Source organism: Dromiciops gliroides, chromosome 3 (genome assembly GCF_019393635.1).
Source record: "Dromiciops gliroides isolate mDroGli1 chromosome 3, mDroGli1.pri, whole genome shotgun sequence".
Classification (NCBI taxonomy): domain Eukaryota; kingdom Metazoa; phylum Chordata; class Mammalia; order Microbiotheria; family Microbiotheriidae; genus Dromiciops; species Dromiciops gliroides.
The window spans coordinates 644,801,739-644,820,329 of record NC_057863.1 but is presented as its reverse complement, the minus strand read 5'-3'; the positions used below and the strand labels follow the sequence as shown (position 1 = coordinate 644,820,329).

The 18,591-nt window shown below is 56.5% G+C and overlaps 2 protein-coding genes across 3 annotated transcripts; one reads left to right on the top strand and one right to left on the bottom strand.

Annotated features, from left to right (window-relative positions):
- Positions 1 to 513: 513 nt before the first annotated feature.
- On the bottom strand, positions 514 to 9,694 carry BCKDHA (branched chain keto acid dehydrogenase E1 subunit alpha). Of its 2 annotated transcripts, XM_043995178.1 has the most exons (10): positions 9,553 to 9,694; positions 9,179 to 9,345; positions 5,081 to 5,260; positions 4,889 to 4,975; positions 4,207 to 4,315; positions 3,299 to 3,460; positions 2,839 to 3,045; positions 2,348 to 2,489; positions 2,085 to 2,256; positions 514 to 1,103 (listed from the first exon to the last, which is right to left on the bottom strand). In XM_043995178.1, exons 2-10 carry the CDS (start codon positions 9,260 to 9,262, stop codon positions 933 to 935), a joined length of 1,314 nt encoding a protein of 437 aa, XP_043851113.1. In that variant the 5' UTR covers positions 9,263 to 9,345; positions 9,553 to 9,694; the 3' UTR covers positions 514 to 932. The 2 variants fall into 2 exon arrangements, with proteins under 2 accessions (XP_043851113.1, XP_043851112.1); XM_043995177.1 differs by lacking the exon at positions 9,553 to 9,694 and having other exon boundaries at positions 9,179 to 9,463.
- Positions 9,695 to 9,804: 110 nt separating this feature from the next.
- Positions 9,805 to 18,449, top strand: EXOSC5 (exosome component 5). The gene is made up of 6 exons (XM_043995179.1): positions 9,805 to 10,036; positions 11,178 to 11,291; positions 14,970 to 15,091; positions 15,925 to 16,065; positions 17,358 to 17,447; positions 18,256 to 18,449. Exons 1-6 carry the CDS (start codon positions 9,820 to 9,822, stop codon positions 18,346 to 18,348), a joined length of 777 nt encoding a protein of 258 aa, XP_043851114.1. The 5' UTR covers positions 9,805 to 9,819; the 3' UTR covers positions 18,349 to 18,449.
- Positions 18,450 to 18,591: the final 142 nt, after the last annotated feature.

Here is an 18,591-nt window from a genome sequence, read left to right as displayed (position 1 = left end):
GCCCTCGGCAGTCATTTCTGTTTCTCACAAGGTGGGGTGTGGAAGACAAAGCAGAAGGGTCAGAATCCTCCTCTCCTTCCCCTTCTCTGGCTCCCGCTGCAGGGGGCACAAAGCCAGCCAAGGCTATGGTTCCCACTGCACCCCTTGGGAAGCCTTGCCCTTGGCCCCTGGTTGAGGTTCAGCCAAGGGACGACAGGTGAACAGCCCTGGTCATCAGAGGGGACCAGTCCACCCAGCAGGAGGCAAGGCCTCAGTAGTGGAGACGGGCCGATACTGGGAGGGGTGCTGTGGCCCTCGGCCCCTGGAGGTAGGAAAGGGGGATTCCAGGCCGCGGCCACCCCCTTCCTTGTCAGAGGCTTGGGGTGGCCTGCAAGGGCCCTCCCCACTGGAGCTATGAGCTCCAAGCAGTCTCTCAGAGACAGTTTTTCAACTGAAAGAGGGTCTTGCCCCCATCCTTCCCCATTCCCTCCACTCACCACCAGCCCCCCAAAGAAAGTTGGGCCTGGCCTGGGCCAAACTGCAAAGAAATCTTTATTTGACTCCCAGCCACCAGACCACTATTTGTGACCCCTCCCGCCCCCACTGGGCCTCAAACCTTAGTACAAATCCACCTGTACCCCACCCCTCCCTGAGGAGCCCAGAGGATTAATTGGGGAGATTAAGGATCAATAGCCCTAGCTTTCCCCAAGGGCCTGGAGAGAAGGCCCTGTCACAGACAGGAGGTGCTGGAGCTCACTGTCCTGTCCCCCTCCCACCCGGCCTTCCCAGGGGCAGTGGCCACTAGGGAAGGGGGAGGGCTCACACGGGGTGGCTTCTGCTCCACCCCCACCCTCCTCACCTCTGCCCCTATCACAGCCTCTCCAAAGCTATTTATAGCAGGAGGGAGGGAAGAGGGGCCCGGCCAGGGCAGCCCCTGGCTCTCCAGCTCTGCCTCACTGCTCAAAGTGGTCCAGCGGGTAGTGCTCGCCATAGGTCTGCAGGTGGCGGGTTAAGGCTGCCTGCTGCTTCTGGAGCTGGGCTGGCGTCTCCTGATACACATCTGAGAAGATGAGGCTAACCGGGGGCTTCAGCTTCCGTTCAGCCTCTTCAAAGGCCTCCATCACCTTCTCAGCATTGTGGGAGGGCAGGGAGAAGAAGAGACAGCAATCGCGCATTTATTAAACACCAACTGTGTGCAAAGTACCAGCCTGTTCCCTGCCCTGAGGGAGGTGCACACTGTGACAACACAAACAGCCATCCTGGCGTCCACAGCAGAAGGACACAAAGCTAGGAAGGAGATGGGGACAGGGCATGCTGAGGGCATGGCCAAGGGTACAGAGTGTGCAGAGGACACTGGGGTGAGGCAGGAAGGTGGTGAATGTCAGGGTCAGCAGTGTGGCCTTCACTGTTGTGTACTCCTGCCCTGCAGGAAGGGCCTGAGGTGCTCAATGGTCAGTGGTACAGGACAGAGCAAGCCCGGCTGTCGCCTCTGGAAAGGATGTTTGAGCCAAAGCCCCACTTTGCAGAGGTGGGCGACTTGTACCCCTGGGCTCTCATTTTTGGTCCTGTGATCGGCACCCCCCTCCCCCCATAACAAGGGGTCTGGGCTCTTAACAGCTAACACCTGACTGTCAGGATGCTCAGATGGCCAACCCTGGCCTGCTGGGCCTGGCAAATGACTGACCTCGGGCAAAAATCATGTTTCTGAATTGAAAGCACATTCATTTGTGGTAGGAAGGCTGAAAGGGGAAGGCTGAGGGCCGGCTGGCCCAACCTCTTTCCCCATAGCATCCTGTCTCTGCAGACAGATGGTGCCTGGAGCCTCTTCCCTTTTCTACACAATCAGAGAGAGGGCTGGGGCAGGATCTGAACCTGGGGCCCTGACTCCCTATTCTCAAGGTTTCTCTACCCTGCACTGCCCGAGTCGGTCATAAAGGCAAGGTCAGAGCTGGGCAGGACCTGGGGGTCATTGAGATTACAGAGCCGGTCCTGCCTCCCTGCCATAAGTGGGGGACAGTGATACCCGGAGGGCAGAGCCTGCCAAGCCCCCTCCAAGGGGTCTCCAAGGGCCTCTTGCTTGGCCCCCACCTTCTTGAGGCTCCTACCTTCTTTCTGGACTGCTTCCTCCAGGCTTTCTCCTGCTCCTCGTCCCACCAGCCCCTGCTCAGCATGTAGTGGCGCAGCCGGGAGATGGGGTGGTCCTGCTTGTCCCAGTAGTTCACCTCATCCACAGAACGATAGGCTGAGCTGTCGTCACTGGTGCTGTGGTGTCCAATCCTGGGGGGGGGGGGGACAAGGCCCGGGAATGAGGCAGGGGAGGCCAGGGGCTGGAGGAGGGGCAGGGCATGTGGGAGGCCACCCGGCGTACCTGTAGGTCATGGCCTCGATGAGGAAGGGCTGGTTCTCGGCCACTGCCCGCCGCCGGGCCTCCCTGGTGGCATTGTACACTGCAAACACGTCATTGCCGTCCACGCGGATGGACATGATCCCGTAGCCAGGGCCTCGGGCCGCTGTGGAGGAGGCCCTGATCAGCTCCAGGGGAGAACCTTCTTCCTGCCTTCCCGTGGGACCCACCAAGAGCCCCAGTGCCATGGGGCAGGGGGACAGAAAGAACTAACCCTTGCTGCCCACCCAGTGCTCAGGGCCAAAGCCAGGGAGAGGGATGGGCCAGGCAACCCCAAGCACCAGAAGCCTGGGAGAAGGGAGAGGCGACCCTGTCAGGGGCCTGCTTCATCCGGGAAGCTGGAGGGGTCACCCCAGGCTCGCTGCCACACCCCAGCCCCCCTGAGATCAGGAGGCCCAGCTCCCTCAGGATGTGGAAGGATGAAGGGAAGGGAGGGAGCCCCAGCCCCACCGTACCAATGCCATCTCCCCGGTACTGCTCCGAGGTTGGGGTGGAGATGGCATAGCCGTTGTTGCGGCAGAAGAAAATGATGGGGCACTCCAAGGTGGCAGCAAAGTTAAAGCCGGCATGGGCATCACCCTCGCTGGCCGCCCCCTCCCCAAAGTAGCAGATCACGGCCTGGTTGGAATTGGCTCTCTTGGCTGCGTAGGCAGCTCCAACAGCTGGGGGAGAAAAGGAGGACACATCATCTGGTCTGACCCACCCCCATCGGGAAGAGGAGGGACAGGAAGCCCCAAAAAGGGAGGGGATGAGGGCCAAGGTTCCCCCCCCCCCCCCCCCCCCCCCCGCAGTGAGGCTGGCCAAGACCTTCAGAGGGAGCTGTAGGGCAGAGCCCTGCTCTCTCTCCCAAGGGACACGGGCTAACAACAAAGCTGGGCGGGGCCTTCTCAGGCTCCGCCCCCCAGCAGCACTCACCCTGAGGGATCTGGGTGGCCAGTGGGGAGGAGATGGTGACGAAGTTCCTTTCCCTGCAGCCGTAGTGGACGGGCATCTGGCGCCCCTTGCTGGGGTCACCCGAATTGCCGTAGCATTGGGCCATGAAGAGATCCAGGGGGTAGCCTCGGTACATGAGCACCCCTGGGTGGGGGAGGAGGATACAGATCTGGCCACGTCTGGGAGGTGGAGGCAGGCCTTGGAGGCCAATGCCCTTCCCACCCATGAGAAAACCAGTCCCAAGGTCATTTTTTTCTCTGGCTTCCTTTCCTCAGGACCCCATCTTCGGTCCTCCCCTCAGCCCTGCCCAGTCTCTGCATACAGTAGGCTCTCAATGACTCGTGCTCTAATTAGGGATCTAGAAGCCCCAGTGACAGAGACTGTCGTGATGCCCAGGTCCCCTCTCTCCCCTTAGGGAAGGGGTTTTGTGGCTTCACTGGGTCATGGCTCTGCTTGGCCTTTGGCACATCAGACCAGCTCAGAGGCTGTGCCCAGGGAGGACAGAGGGATGGACAGACAGATCTCTGGGCTGGGAGTAAAGTCAGGACCACTAGAGGCACACACTACCCCAATGATCAGAACAGTTGTTATCCAAAATGGGTGTAGGGCACTGGCCCTGTTCCCTGGCTGGGCTGTCTCTGTACGCTGTCTGGCTGCCCCCCTGCCCCAGAATGCTTCCCCCCTTCATCTCTGACTAGGCAATCATTTTTCTTTGAGGCTTGGAGGAAGCAGCACCTCTTCCATGCAGCCTTCTCTGATACCCCCAGCGGCTGTCGCTTCCTCCCTCCAGCCTCTTGTTATTTGGCTGGGCAGCAGCGCATGGAGAGCCCCTCTTGGAAGTGGGAAGCCCTGGGTCTGACCCGACGTGCAGGTGTAGAGGACGAACATACCTGCCTCCCGGTACTGCCCAAACACCAGATCTGTGTCGTCCAGGGCGGCTGCACTGCCCACGTGGGTGCCCTCCTCCCCGTAGTTGGTCATGTAGAAGGAGATCCGGCCCTGCATGGATGGAGGTGGGGGCAAGGGCAAAGGGGCCCCTGAGCAGCCAGGTCAGGTACTTCAGAGATGGTCCTTCTACAGGCACCTCTCACCTTTCCCTCTCTGGCCCCACCAACCCAACAACTGATCCTTGAGGCTTGGATTCTGGGCTGGGCCCTGGGCTAGGCCCCGTGGATCCAGGGACAAAGGATTCAGGGAGCTGCCATTCTCTCAGACTGATTGTCCCGGCTCTCTTCTGGGGAACCAAGCCCTGGCTGCAGACTGAGCTCCTGGGGGCAGGGCCTGGCATCTCCTTTTGTACCCCCCCAGCCTCTGGCCCTGAGCGGTCAGGGCCAGACCATCAATGGGGCACTTCTAGCAGAGGGCCACAGGGAGCCCCGGGGTTCTCCTTCCCCTTTATTAGGAAGGAGCCTGCATCTCCAGGCCCCAGGCCCTGGCCCTGGCCCTCCTGGCCTGGGTCTCTTTCCTCAAACTCTGAGGTTTCCAGAACTCCTTTGCCCCAGGAATGGCTGTTTGTGGCTGCTCTAATCAGCCCAGCTCCTCCTCCCGAGGGCGGGCAGCCGACACACCTACCTGCCTCTGGGACTCATAGAGGATTCTGTCCATGGTGTTGAGCAGGGTCATACTTCTATACAGCCTCAAGACCATCTCCTGGGGCAGCTGAGGACAGAGCCAGGGGAAAGGGGGGTCAGCCTGAGCCCCAGGAGCCACACACGGGGACTTGGGGCAAGGACAAGGGGCCCTTGAGACCCACAAGGGCCTCACCTGGGGGTCCTCGCTGGCATTGATGATTTGTCCCTGGCGATCCATCACCCGGTAGATGGGGATGCCGGAAATGACATTGGGTTTGATGAAGTCCAGCTTATCCACAAACTCAGCGGAGGCACCGGGGAACTGAGGTTTCTCATCCAGGGACGAGAAATTTTCCTGCTGCCTCCTGGCGGCCTGAGACAGAGGGGAGGGCAAATATGTCAGGAGGGTGGGGGTCTCTAATAGCCCCTTCCTGCTTCTACAGGGAGTGAGCTCCCCGTCAGGGATGCTGCAGAAGGGGCATCCTCTCCCAGGACAACTGGCCGGTCCAACTGCCCTCTGAGGCCCCTCGAGGCTGCCCAGCCCCAGCCGGAAACCACTCCTCGGGAGCTAAGTGACCCCTGGCAATGCCCTTTGGTGTGTCTGTCAGAGCCAGGTGTGGCTCCGTGAGGAAGAGGCCTGCCCTCAGGAAGCTTCTTTGGGAGTCTGGGCTCCAGCCCAGAGGCGGTGTCAGCATTGCTAGATCCCTTCAGGGGTGCTTGTGCAGGGGTGTGTCCTGACAGAAGAGAGAAGCAAGCTTTGATCCTGGCCTGCCAATGAACAGCTGGCACCTAGTGCCCCTCCCAACAGCTCCGGAGGGAGAGGCTGTGATGCCTGATTAACAGTATACGGAGGCAATGGAAGGTGCCCAGGATCACACTAGTGTCTGAGGCTGAATCTGAAGTGGAGTCTTCCTGGTGCACTAACCACTGTGCCAGCAGCCCCTGCCCTTATTTCCTGTGACCTTGCTCAATCCTCATCACTCCTATGGGCCGGGTTCCTTGTCTAGAAGGCTAAAGGGATAGAGTTTGGAGGTGCAATGGATAGGGTGCTGGGCCCAGATTCAGGAAGACCAGAGTTCAAATTCAGTCTTATACATTTGCTAGCTGCGTGACCCTAGGCAAGTCACTTATATTGTCTGCCTTGGTTTACTCAACTGTAAAGAAGGGATAATGATAGCACTTCCCTACTAGGGCTGATACAGGGAGGATCAGATGGGCTATATATAAAGTGCCTAGCACGGTGCCTAGCACATAGTAGGTGCTCAATAAGTGCTTGTTTCCTTCCTTCTAGCTCTAAACAACAACCCTGGCAGGAAATATAGGTCTGTGAAAGAGGTGGTTGGTGGGGGCAGCTAGGTGGCACAGTAGATAAAGCACCGGCCCTGGATTCAGGAGTACCTGAGTTCAAATTCGACCTCAGACACTTGACACTTACTAGCTGTGTGACCCTGGGCAAGTCACTTAACCCTCATTGCCCCGCCAAAAAACAAAGAATTTCCAAAATGGGAAGAAGGTTAAGGGTAACATCCCCTGCCCCCCCCCCCCAGCTCAGACAGTCCCTTAGGACCCAGCTTCTTAAATGTGGGTTGCCACCCCATATGGGGTAGAGTGATGTTGGGGGGGGGCAACAGCACATGGTTACGTATGCCTGTCTTATATCCCTACATGCCTGGCAAGTGGAGAAAGCTTAAGAAGCCCTCGGAGGAGGTGTAGCTGTGGGCAGCTGGTTCCCAACCAGCTCTACCCCTGGACAGCCCTGCCCACACACATCAGGCATTTTACAGTTGCTCAATGGCCTTTCCTATGGCTGCCTCCCAACGCACAGCCCCTGACCTTCTCCAGACCCTCCAAGGCAGCAAACTGGGCTCAGCTGGTTGGGCCAGCTGTTGGCTCTGGCATCAGGGCGTGACCTGGGCAACCTGCTCTCTCTACCTCCAGTAGGTGCTCTCTAAAGCCCATGTCCACCCATGGCCTCTGTGCCCCTGCATACTTCTCCGGGGCCAGGCCAGAGCTCCTGTCCACTGACTCCCCAGCTCCACATAAGCTTTGTAAAGCATGTGACCTGTTTTCTCTGATCTGCTACAAGTGTGATTCCCATTTTCTAGATGGATACTGAGACTCAGAATGAAGTGATTTGCCTGCAACCAGAGGTCGAAAGCCTGATGTTTGGGGGTAACAGTATTCAAAGCACGAAAAGAAAGGTCTCAGCTCTTCCGGGAGAAATAGCTCCCACAAGACAGCTGGCCCAAACAGGGGTAGACTGGAGTGAGGACAGACGTTGGAAGGCTCAAGTGCTGACTGATACTCTGGGGCCCTGTGGGCACAATCGGGATCCCATAGAACACAAGGGTTGGGCAGCCAGACAAGGCCCACTGAGGGATTCAGGGCAGGGCCCTGTCAGCATCCAGTCAGCATTCTGACTCAGGGGGCCCAGGCAAGTCCCTCCATTACCTCCTTGCCACAGCCATAACCACTTCCTCCCTACCCCTACACAAGGGCTGCATGTAGAAATCAGGCAAGATGAAAGGCAGTCCTGTGACTCAGGGGATGGTCTCTTTGCTCCCCAGTCCAAGTGAATGTGACTTCTGCTTCCCTCAAGCAGACTCCAGGGTGCCTGCTCACACCTCCCTAGTCAACCTCTAATTTGAATAACTTTGTCAGAGGCCAGAGTCGGGGACCCATGCCTAGCCCAGGTCCCTCCCCATCTAAGTTCCTGCTGTCCCCACTTTCAGTGGTGGCTGTTCCAAGAGCTGGGGGGAAGAGGAAATTCCAGGAGCTCCCATTCCTGAGCTGCTTTAAGGCTTACAAAGCACTGTCTTGTTTTCAAAATTCACTTTATTGGTTTGTGGTTCTTAGATATGCAAGTCAGAGGTGACTCGGTGACATTTTGGGGATGGGCAGGCCTGGAGGAGAAGCAAAGGTCTCGAGGTGAAGGGGCATAAGGTGGACTGTCAGCCCCTCAGAGGGCTCTTTCTTCCTCCTGAGCCCACTTTAGGTCAGGGCTGTGTTTTGTGGCTTCACGGCCCTTAGAGGATCAGGGCACAGTGGGGGGTGCGGGGGCAGCACCCAACCTCCGGAGCCTGACCTAAGCCCAAGGCCATGCTCGGCCCCCCAGCCCCAGCCCCTCAGGACACGTCTCCCACCCAGGCATGGGGCACTGAGGACACAGCCTAAAGGTAACAAAGGAGCCGCTATTTCCATTGAATTTCCCACCCTAACCCCCCCAAGAACCCCACGGGGCCTCGGAGGGGCACTGACATCCCCGCAAGGGGAGGGGGCGGGGCCCTGAACTCAGGCCGCCCCGATCCCCACGCACCTGGGCCCCTACAGCTCCTTCCCAGGCACCCTGGAACTGGAAAGACCAGAACTGAGTCTGGGGCCAGAGGGTTGGGAAACTGGCCCAGGGCCACCTACGAGTGACCTCCCCCCTCCCTCCTGCCCCCCTCCCGCCCCCCGGCGCAGCCAATGGGCGCCCGGCCTCGGCTCCCACCTACGATACAAACAAGGAAACCCAGGCAACCGTACTAGAGGGCAGAGCTGCCCCTGGGACCCCCGCCCCAGCACAAGCCTCCCTTAGATCTTCCCCAGCAGAGCTGGGGTTTTTCCTCGGGGGTTTTCCAGGCTGACCCTTTGACAGTCCCGGGAGTCTGGGGCGGGCCGGGCCCCCCTCCATCCTGCCTCCCAGGAAAGCGAGCCCAAGGGCTGGATCTGAACCCAGAGCCCCGGTCCGAGCCGGGGTTCCCTGAGCGGGCAGACTAGGACCACCAAGTCAAGGCGACCCCCTGCATTACACAGAGGAAGCCAACGGGTCCAGAGACATGAAGTGACTCTCCCAAGGTCACCCAGCTGAAAACGGGGGGGTGGGTACGGAAAGTGGCTACGGACCCGAACCAGGCTTCGCTCAGTCGGAGGGTCCTCAAGACCCAGGCCCCTCCCCGGACTTTCCGGCGGCCTCATCCCAAATGTCCTGCCTCTGCGGGGGTCTGCCCGCTCCCTCCCTCCCCAGGGTCTCCCCTCTCTCATCCCTTCTACCGGGGGGGGGGGTCAGCATCCTTCCTCCATCGGGGCGGGGGGAGGGTCTCGGCTCCTTCCCTTCTCCCTCCCTGGGTGGAATGGGTTCCTACTCTCTTCCAAGAGTGGACATGCTCCCTCGACCCGGGGGGGGGTCTCATCTCCGTCCCCGCTCCCTCCCCCGTGGGGGGCTTTCCCTACTCCCTCTCCCTGGGGATCCCGAGGTGAGGGTCTCTCTCTCCCAGCGCTTCCCTCTGGGTCCGGGGGCGGGCGCACTCACGGATCCCGCCAATCCGCGAGGCCCGCGCCGGGCCAAGGCCAGCCCCCCTCGTAGGGCCCAGGCTCGTGTCGCCGCCACCGCCATTTTGACTGGAGCCGTTAGCCGTCTCGCTCCGCGGCTGCCTCCCAGGTTCTCTTCCGGGCCGGCGAGGCCACCGCCTGAAAAAGCTGTCCACGCCCACGGCCTCGCATGAGCCAGCAACGCCTCCCCAGCTGCTGGGGACGCCCCGCCGGGGAGACAGCTCCCGTCCGCCACACCCCCTCAGCCCTATCCCTCGGCTCTGAGGCCTATGAGGTGGCTGCGCATTCAGGCGGAAACGGTGGCCATCCCCTTGGAACACGGGACCTCAGAAACGCCCCGCCCCATATACTTGCCAGGTCTGGAATAGGTCCTCGGGCCATTCTGATCCCGCCTCCTCCCTCCGACAATCTAATAGTTTCCTCCGGCCTAGGTCGGGGGCGGGGCTGAGGGAAAGTGTGGCAACAAGCCTCTACAAACAAAATGCTGGCGCAAGCGCGTAACGATCATAGAACACGCGCCCTCTCCCGCTGCTCAGGCAGAACTGCATCTGTCCATAGGAGGTGGAGAGGGAAATTGAAATCAGCCGAAACCACGTGCTTAAACAAACAAAATGCTTGCGCATGCTCCCCAAGACCTTCAGGCATGCGCCCTGGCCACACCCGGAAGTAGTTTTGTACTGGCCGACTTACACGTGGATGGAGATGGAGACGGAGCTCGGCCCTAACACCGGGCCCGATGCTGAGCCAGGCTCGCGAGGCTCCGGTTGCAGCCTCCGGCATTTCGCCTGCGAACAGAACCTGCTCTCCCGGCCCGATGGCTCCGCCTCCTTCCTACAGGGTAAGGGCCACCCCTCCAACCCTTTGCTTCCGGGTAAATACCCGTTTCCGGGTAAATACCCCTCCTCGTTGTGAGGGATGGGCTCCCCTTCTAGTGCATTCTAGTGCAACATACCCCCCTCTTCTGGAGGCCAGGACACCTTCAGCACGGGGAGGGACAGGACACGTTCCCGCATGAATATACCAGGACCGATATAAACCTTCCCCCTTAAAGGGGAGGGGGGGGTTCATAAAATGCTTCCGTTTGGGACTAATTTTGTCCTTGAGCAAATCATTAGGTGGTAAAATTACCCCTTAGCACAGGTATGCGGGAGAACCCCCGCTTCTGGGTAAGAATGCATAAGCGGGGGGAGAGGTGGCGCAGCGCCCCCCCCCAAGACAAAGAGAAGGTCGTCTCTTTCCAGGTGGATCCCCCCTTGGTGGGTAAGAATGTACAGCCTGGTATCTCCCGGACCAGCCCCCCAGTACTGCCAATCTCTGGGTATCTGGGTGCATTTCCCTTGCCTGGCAAAGTGGGGGAGCCCACAAGCCCCCCAGGTGCCTCCCCTGGATCAAATAAGGAAACTTCTACAAAGGCTTCACAGAACTTGAAAAGTGCTGTGGAAATAATCAGCTATTAGTTTGTTGTTTCAGTTCCGTCTGAATCTTTGTACCCCATTTGGGGTTTTCTTTGCAAAGATACTGGAGGGTTTTGTCATTTCCTTCTCTGGTTTGTTTGACAGATGAGGAAACTGAGACAAATAGGGTGAAGTGACTTGCTCAGGGTCACACAGCTAGGGAGTGTCTGAGGCTGGATTTGAACTCAGGAAGGTGAGTCTTTCTGACTTCAGGCTTCATCACCCTGAAGCCTTAGCTATTAAGTGAAACTTATTTAGACCAAAGTAGGAGCTGGGAGTGCTTCAGATGTGTGATAAAGAATTGAGGGGTGGGGCAGCTAGGTAGTGAAGTAAATAAAGCAATGGCCCTGGATTCAGGAGGACCTGAGTTCAAATTTGGCCTCAGACACTTGACACTTACTAGCTGTGTGACCCTGGGCAAGTCACTTAACCCTCATTGCCCAGCCAAAAAAAAAAAAAAAGGAAAGAATTTAGGGGAGGCCTGAGGGCAGTATTGAGCTTCCTCTTTTGCCCCCATCTTTTCAGGTGACACATCGGTCTTGGTTGGGGTCTATGGTCCAGCAGAGGTCAAAGTCAGCAAGGAGATCTTCAACAAGGCCACCCTGGAGGTGATTCTGAAGCCCAAGATAGGGCTGCCTGGTGAGCAGGGAGCAGGGGATGGGACCCAGGCCTGGGGCCCTTTTCTACTGTCAGCCTCTGTCTCTCTATCCTTCTCTTTCCTCATGTGTAATTTAAGATTCTAGGGGGCAGCTAGGTGGCGCAGTGAATAGAGCACCAGCCCTGGATTCAGGAGGACCTGAGTTCAAATCTGGCCTCAGACACTTAACACTTATTAGCTGTGTGACCCTGGGCAAGTCACTTAACCCTCATTGCCTCACCAAAAAAAAAAAAAAGTAATTTAAGATTCTAATCTGTTCCCCCAGTTTTGGGGGAAACTGACTAAAATCACTGATAAAAGGAGTTTAGGTTTTTAAGGGTTTATTGAAAGATAGAAAGAGAAAGATTGAGAACAGAATTCCAACAGCCTGGCATTCCTATCTTTCCTCAAATTTCCTGTGAAGTCCTCTACTGCCACCACCACCATCAAGTCAGGAACCAAAAAGAGACAGAGCTCTCTGTGCAGGCCCTCTTTCCTCCTTCCTGTCCCCTCCCAGAAAATAGGAGGCTCCTCAAGCTGATTGGCTGGTAGCCTTGTTAGACAGCATCCATGAGCAAACGTCACTTCCTGACGCCAAGGAAAAGCCACATGGCCTTGCCCTCTGAGGCATTCTCCTCATAGTGGAGCTTTCCTATAGTAAGTCTCCAGTAGGTGGCATCATTCCAATCATTACACTCATGGGAGGTGGGGGGCAGCCCATGGACCTATGGAATGGCTGGTGTTGTAGGAGTGTTGTCCAGCACTGCTGGGGGCCACTGTTTGTGGTAGTCAAGAGCTGGGCCCAGGGTAGATAGTGTGGATGGGGGATGGCTAAACAATCCAGTGGAATGAGATTGCTCCGTAAATGATGTGTGAAGAGTTCAGGAGAAGCCTAGGAAGACTTCTAGGAACTCAAGCGGGCCAAGCTGGGAACACAACATCCGACAACATAATGGGAAAGAAGCAAAGAATGCTCCATCATCATGTTCCATCGATAATCCAGAAACACTAGAATGGTCTGGAGGGCAGTGGGGAAGATGTCCCTTCATCCTGTGTTTGCAAAAAGGAAGGAATGAAGGAATGAAGCAGACACTCTGTCTGTGTCTGTGTCTGTGTTTGCCCATGAAGGGAGACGACACATCGGGGGAAGTGGGGGCCGGGGAAGGGTGTTTTGATCTGGGAAGTCACAAGGAAGGTAATAATAGCTAACATTTAGACAGCATTTTATGGCTCACAGAAAGCTTCACAACAACCCTGGGAGGTAGGTGCTCTTATTCCCATTTTTCAGATGAGGAAACTGAGGCAGAGAGTGCTTCAGCGACTTGGCCAGTAAGTGTCAGAGGCTAGATTGGAACTTGGGGCTTCCTTCCTGACTCCAGGCCAAATGATCCAAGTGCTGGAGTCATAGAGCAATTGATTGACATCCTTTCCAGCAATAATGGTTATTTCCAGAGCAGAACATGGAGAGGACGGGGTGTCGATGGTGGTGGGTCAGGAAGATGGCAGAGGAAGCCCACTTTGGCTCCCCATCCATGAGGCTGGGGGACATTGCAGACACATACAACGGGCTTGGCTGGTATGTAGGCTAGGTTTGCTGAACTGCCTTTTTCCTTTGTTTTTAAATTTTTCTTATTACAAGGGATGGTTTATTGCATGAGAGAGAGGAGGCATGTGTTCCTTAAGTGAGAGTAATTATAAAATCAAAAGATGTTAAAAGGAAAAAAACAGAAGTCTGGAAAGGTAGATTGGAATTAGAAGGGAGAGGACCTGGAATGCCTGGATAAGTTGTGTGTCATTTTTTTTTTTTAGACAGTTGGGAGCCACTGAGGGCTTGTTTGCTTGCTTGCCTGCTCGCCCCTGCCCAAATAAACAAATAAATAAATAAATAAATAGAGGAAGAAGTAAATAAATAGATAAACATTATGTGCGTGCATACATGTGTACATATGTGTGTATATACACATACCTATATATGCATACGCATGTGCACACATACACAAAAATATGTGATACACATACATATATGTGTAGGATATTTATGTGTGTGCATGCATATGTACACATGTATATGCATGCATGTACAACACATTGTGCGCCTATACTCCACATATGCATGCATATACACATGTATACACACATACACTTCTTTCTGTATTGTGTGTTTTGTTAAATACTTCCCAATGACATATAAAACTGTTTGAACATTCATTTTTAAAAATTTTGACTTCGAAATTCTCTCCCATCCCCCCTTCCCTGAGAAGACAAGTCATTGGCTATCGATTATACATGTGCAGTCACACAAAACATCTTTGCCCAGTAGCCGTGTGCAGGCTAGAGGATGAGCAGGTCAGACCTGTACCAGCTGGGGTGGGAGGCAGTAGAAAGATCAGGAGGCTGGGGGCCCCTCCCTGGCCCATTGGAGCTATCTGTACAACTTGAGGTCATCACTCAGTGCTTCTTATTTCCTGATCTGTGAAGTGGGGATAACGCTTGGAACGACTGGCTCTCTAGAGAATGAATTTTTAAGTCCTTATGGCATTATGTAAGTTTGAGTCGTTATTAGGACAGACATAAGGGGCTTTTATGGGGCACTGGGCCTCAAGTCAGGAGGATCTGACATCAAATCCAGCCTCAGACACTCACAAGTCCTGTGACCCTGGGCATGCCACTTCACCCCGTGTGCCTCTGTTTCCTCATCTGGGGAAGGAGCTGGGGAAGGAAATGGCCAATGCCTCCAGGATCTCTGCCCACAAGACCCCACCTGGGGTCATGGCCTGGATTCAGGAAGACCCGAGTTCAAATCCGGTCTCAGACACTTGGCACTTACTAGCTATGTGACCCTGGGCAAGTCGCTTAACCCTCCTTGCCCTGCAAAAATTTTAAAAAAGACTCAAGGGGTCAGCTGGGTTAGGAAGAAGGCAAGAGGTGTGAGCATGACTTCTGGCAGTAGTGAAGGAGCCTGGGTAGAAGATGAGAGGGAGGGGGCAGCTAGGTGGCGTGGTGGATAGAGCACTCACTAGCCCTGGATTCAGGAAGACCTGAGTTCAAATCTGGCCTCAGACACTTGACACCATCTGTGTGACCCTGGGCAAGTCACTTAGCCCTCATTGCCCCGCAAAAAAAAAAAAAAAGGAGTGATTCCTTGGGGGAGGGTAGGAGGAAGATGGGACCAAGGGGCTGGGTGGAGGAGCTTGCCATGTGCTCAATGTTGTCTGCCTTCCTGCATTTGTTTGTTTGTGGGTGTTTGTAGCTTACACTCCTCCCGCCCCCACCTTGGGCTCCCCTAGTTCTCTTCCAGGACTGGGCCCCTTCCAGAAGGGGGCTGAGGGTATTTCCTTGACGACATCATCCAAGTGGGAGGGAAGTTTGGTCAGACTCCTGCACACCTGGCCCCACAGGGGATTTGCAGGGGTGGTAGGTGAGGCCAGCTAGGGGGCTCCCTGGGCTGTCATCCGGTGGGCTCAGCCACAGCTTTGTGTGATGCAGTAGAAAGATCACTACATTTTGAGTTTGAAAAACATGGGCTCGGTCTCAGCTTGATCTTTACTAGTGGGGGGGGGCTGGGGCTGGGCAGACCCAGAGCTTCCTCTGCCATAAAATGAGGTGGTGGGCGAGAGGGTGCATCAGGACCCTTGATGAGGCCATGACCACGTTCTGTTTGTTTTCTCCCTCCCTCCCAGGAGTAGCCGAGAAAAGCAAGGAGCGGCTCATCCGGAACACGTGTGAGGCTGTTGTGCTGGGGACCCTGCACCCCCGCACCTCCATCACCGTCGTACTACAGATTGTCAGTGACGCCGGCTCTGTATCCTCTGCCCCAGGGACCTCCCCGTTCTCCCCCTCCCCCAGGCCCATTTCTTGTGTGGCTTGGGGCAAACCCTCTTGGGGGTCAGCTTCCCCAGGCCTACAGGGAGAGGCCGGCAGGCTGTGATGGAGAAGCCCCCAAAGCCCAAAGGGTCTTGAACTTCATCAAAAGAGCCGTAGCTTGTGGGAGTAAGGAGGTGATGGCTCAACCGCCCTTTGACCTGGTCAGGGACACCTGGAGGGATTGTGGTCAGTGCCGGGCGCCACAGTTTAGGAGGATGTGGCCGACTCTCAAAGAGCAGGGGCGGGGAAGGTGGTACAGGTGAGGCCTTGAATCCGCGCTGTATGAGGAGAAGGGGGGGGCAGTGTGCTGAAGGGCCATCCTGGGCAGAGACGCTGGTTTTCTGCTTGGCCCTGGCAGGTAGACCCTGGCTAGAAGCTGCTGAGAGAGAAACTGAGCCTGGAGGTGTGGGGAAGGCCCAAAGGTGGGAACCGCCTCACGAAAGGGTGTCTCCTTGGGGAGGTGTTGGGGAGTGTGCAGCGCCCCACCCCCACCCCACCCCAGCCAGGAGGTGGGCTTGGGACACTGACTCTGGCCCCGACGGCCCTTGGGCCCTTGCGAGCCCAGCACCGTGACCCAGATTTCGTCCTGACCGCCCCTGACTTGGTGAGTGACCTTGGCCCAGCCTGTTCACCTTCCTGAAGAGTTGGAGACAGACTGGGCTGCTCTAAAGGCTTTCCCCAGACTACTGGCCTAGGATTCCAAAAGCCTCTGGTGGGGCCTAGGCCCCGCATCACCCATGCCCTGCCTCCTTGACCCTGACTCCTGCCCAGCTGCTGGCCTGCTGCCTAAATGCAGCCTGCCTGGCCCTGGTGGATGCCGGCGTGCCCATGCGGGCACTGTTCTGCGGGGTCACCTGTGCCCTCGACCCGGACGGTGGCCTTGTCCTCGACCCCACAGCCAAGCAGGAGAAGGTGAGCAGAACCTTGGGTGTTGGCGATGGGAAGGAGGGAATGAATGGATTGGGCACATGGAAGAGCATCCTGAGGCAGGGAGGACAGTGAGGCCTTGGGCTCTGGCCCTACAGGGTGTGACAGAGTCCCGGGAGTCCTCCATCTGGCCCAGGGGCCCTTGGTTCATGAGCACTGGCAACAGGGGTGCACTCTGGTCTGTCACAGGAGCCTCTGCTTTGGGTATCTTCTTTTTTTTGTTTTTTGTTTTTAGTGAGGCAATTGGGGTTAAGTGACTTGCCCAAGGTCACACAGCTAGTAAGTGTTAAGTGTCTGAGGCCGGATTTGAACTCAGGTACTCCTGACTCCAGGGCCGGTGCTCTATCCACTGCGCCACCTAGCTGCCCCTGTTTTGGGTATCTTCTAATGATGTGTGGATGAGAGGCAGGGGGAAGAGAGAGAGTGTGTGTTTATGTATCTGTGTGAGTGAATGTGTCTGAGAGTGTGTGTGTGTGTGAGTGTGTGTGTGTGTATGTGTGTGTGTGTGAGAGTTAATGTGTCTGAGTGTATCTGAGTGTGTGTGTGTGTGTCTGAGAGTGAGTGTGTATCTGTGTGAGTGAATGAGTGTATCTGTGTGTGTGTGTCTGAGAGTGAGTGTGTCTGTGGGTGAATGTATCTGAGTGTGTGTGAGAGTGTGTCTGAGTGAATGTGTCTGTGTCTGAGAGTGAGTGTGTCTGTGTGGGTGAATGTGTCTGAATGTATCTGAGTGTGTGTGAGTGAATGTGTCTGAGTGTGTGTATCTGTGAATGAGTGTATCTGAGTGTGGGTGTGTCTGAGTGTGTATCTGTGTGAGTGAGTGTGTGTCTGTGTGAGAGTGAGTGTGTCTGTATGGGTGAATGTGTCTGAGTGTATGTGAGTGTGTGTCTGAGTGAATGTATCTGAGTGTGGGTGTGTCTGAGTGTGTATCTGTGTGAGTGAATGTCTGAGTGTGTGTGTGTGAATGTGTCTGAGTGTATCTGAGTGTGTGAGTGAGTGTGTGTGTGAGTGAATGTGTCTGAGAGTGTGTATCTGTGAATGAGTGTATCTTGAGTGTATGTGTCTGAGTGTGGGTATGTCTGAGTGTATCTGAGTGTGTGTGTGTGTGTGTATCTGTGAATGAGTGTATCTGAGTGTATATGTCTGAGTGTGGGTGTGTCTGAGTGTGTATCTGTGTGAGTGAATGTCTGAATGTCTGTCTGTCTGTCCGTGGAGGGAGAGGCAGAATGGACAGGGGGTGGAAGGGTGGGCAGGACCTCATCCCTCCCTCCATCTTCCAGGAGGCTCGTGCCATCCTCACCTTTGCCCTGGACAGCACCCAGCAGAAGCTGCTGATGTCGACCACCAAGGGCCTCTACTCTGTGTCTGAGGTAACCCCCAGAGCCCTCTAGGGACTTGGGACTTTTCGGAAGGGTCCAGAGGGCGTTTCCTGGTGGGGACGGTTGCCCCACTTGCCTCCCGAGCTGAGGGGTGTGAATGAGGAAGCGAGCCCTGCCCGGACCAGTCTCTTTTGCCCTTGGGTAGTTGTGGCTCTGGCTTGAGCCCAGGTACCCAGTGAGGCCAGGGTTGTGCCGTTCCTTCTCTTTCTGGAGACTTCAGCTACCTCTGCCCTTTTTCCCAGTGGGCCTGGAGACCCAGGCCCTTAGGGCTTGACGGTTTTCCCCAAGGCCCTTTCTGGGGTCCCTGTGGCTGCTCTACACCTTCCACATTCGGCAGGGGGACCCCGTGCCTCAGACCCTGCAGCCCAGCCCTCCAGGGGAGTGTGTGGACCTTAGAAGGAAGCAGCCAGCTGGGGTGGGAGGAGTGTGGGATGACCCGGGTGCAAATTCCACTGGTGTGTTCTGGGCCCTGTAACCCCAAGCCAGCCAAGGCCCTGGCTGGGGATGCTTTGCTCATCACAGACTTGGAGAATTGCAAGAGAGGGTCCTTAGCAGCATCCAGCCTGTGCTCAGGGACAGCGCTCGTGAGGCGTGAGGGGGTTTGGTGGCCTCTCCCCCCACCCCTGTCCCCCCCACTCATCCCTTGCAGGCCAAGTTGGCCAGAGTTGTGTGTGAGCGCCCAGCCCTGTGATCGAGGCTCCTCTGCATGCCCCCTCCCCGGGGCACAGGAAGAGGGGGGTTCTGGGAGGGAGATGGGGAGCAGCCCCAGGAGCTGCTGACCCCCCATTCCTTCCTCCAGTTCCAGCAGTGTCTCGCCGCTGCCCAGCACGCTTCCCATCATATCTTTCGGTTCTACAGAGACTCTCTGCAGCGACGGTATTCCAAGAGTTGAGCCACAGCCTGGCCGGGGCACCGGGCTGGGCCTCAGCTTCCCTCTGCCCTCCCCCCTTTTCCCTGAAAAATGGAAATACCAACCCCGTGGATGCCTGTGAATGTGTCTGAGATTGTCTGTCCTTGCTGGGAGGGGCGGAAGGGGGCTGGGCGAGGTCCCGGAGCCTTCTCTGAGTCCTCTGGTGCAACAGACCCTGTGGGGCCCTTCTCTGTGCCTCAGTTTCCCCATCAGTAAGGTTGGGGC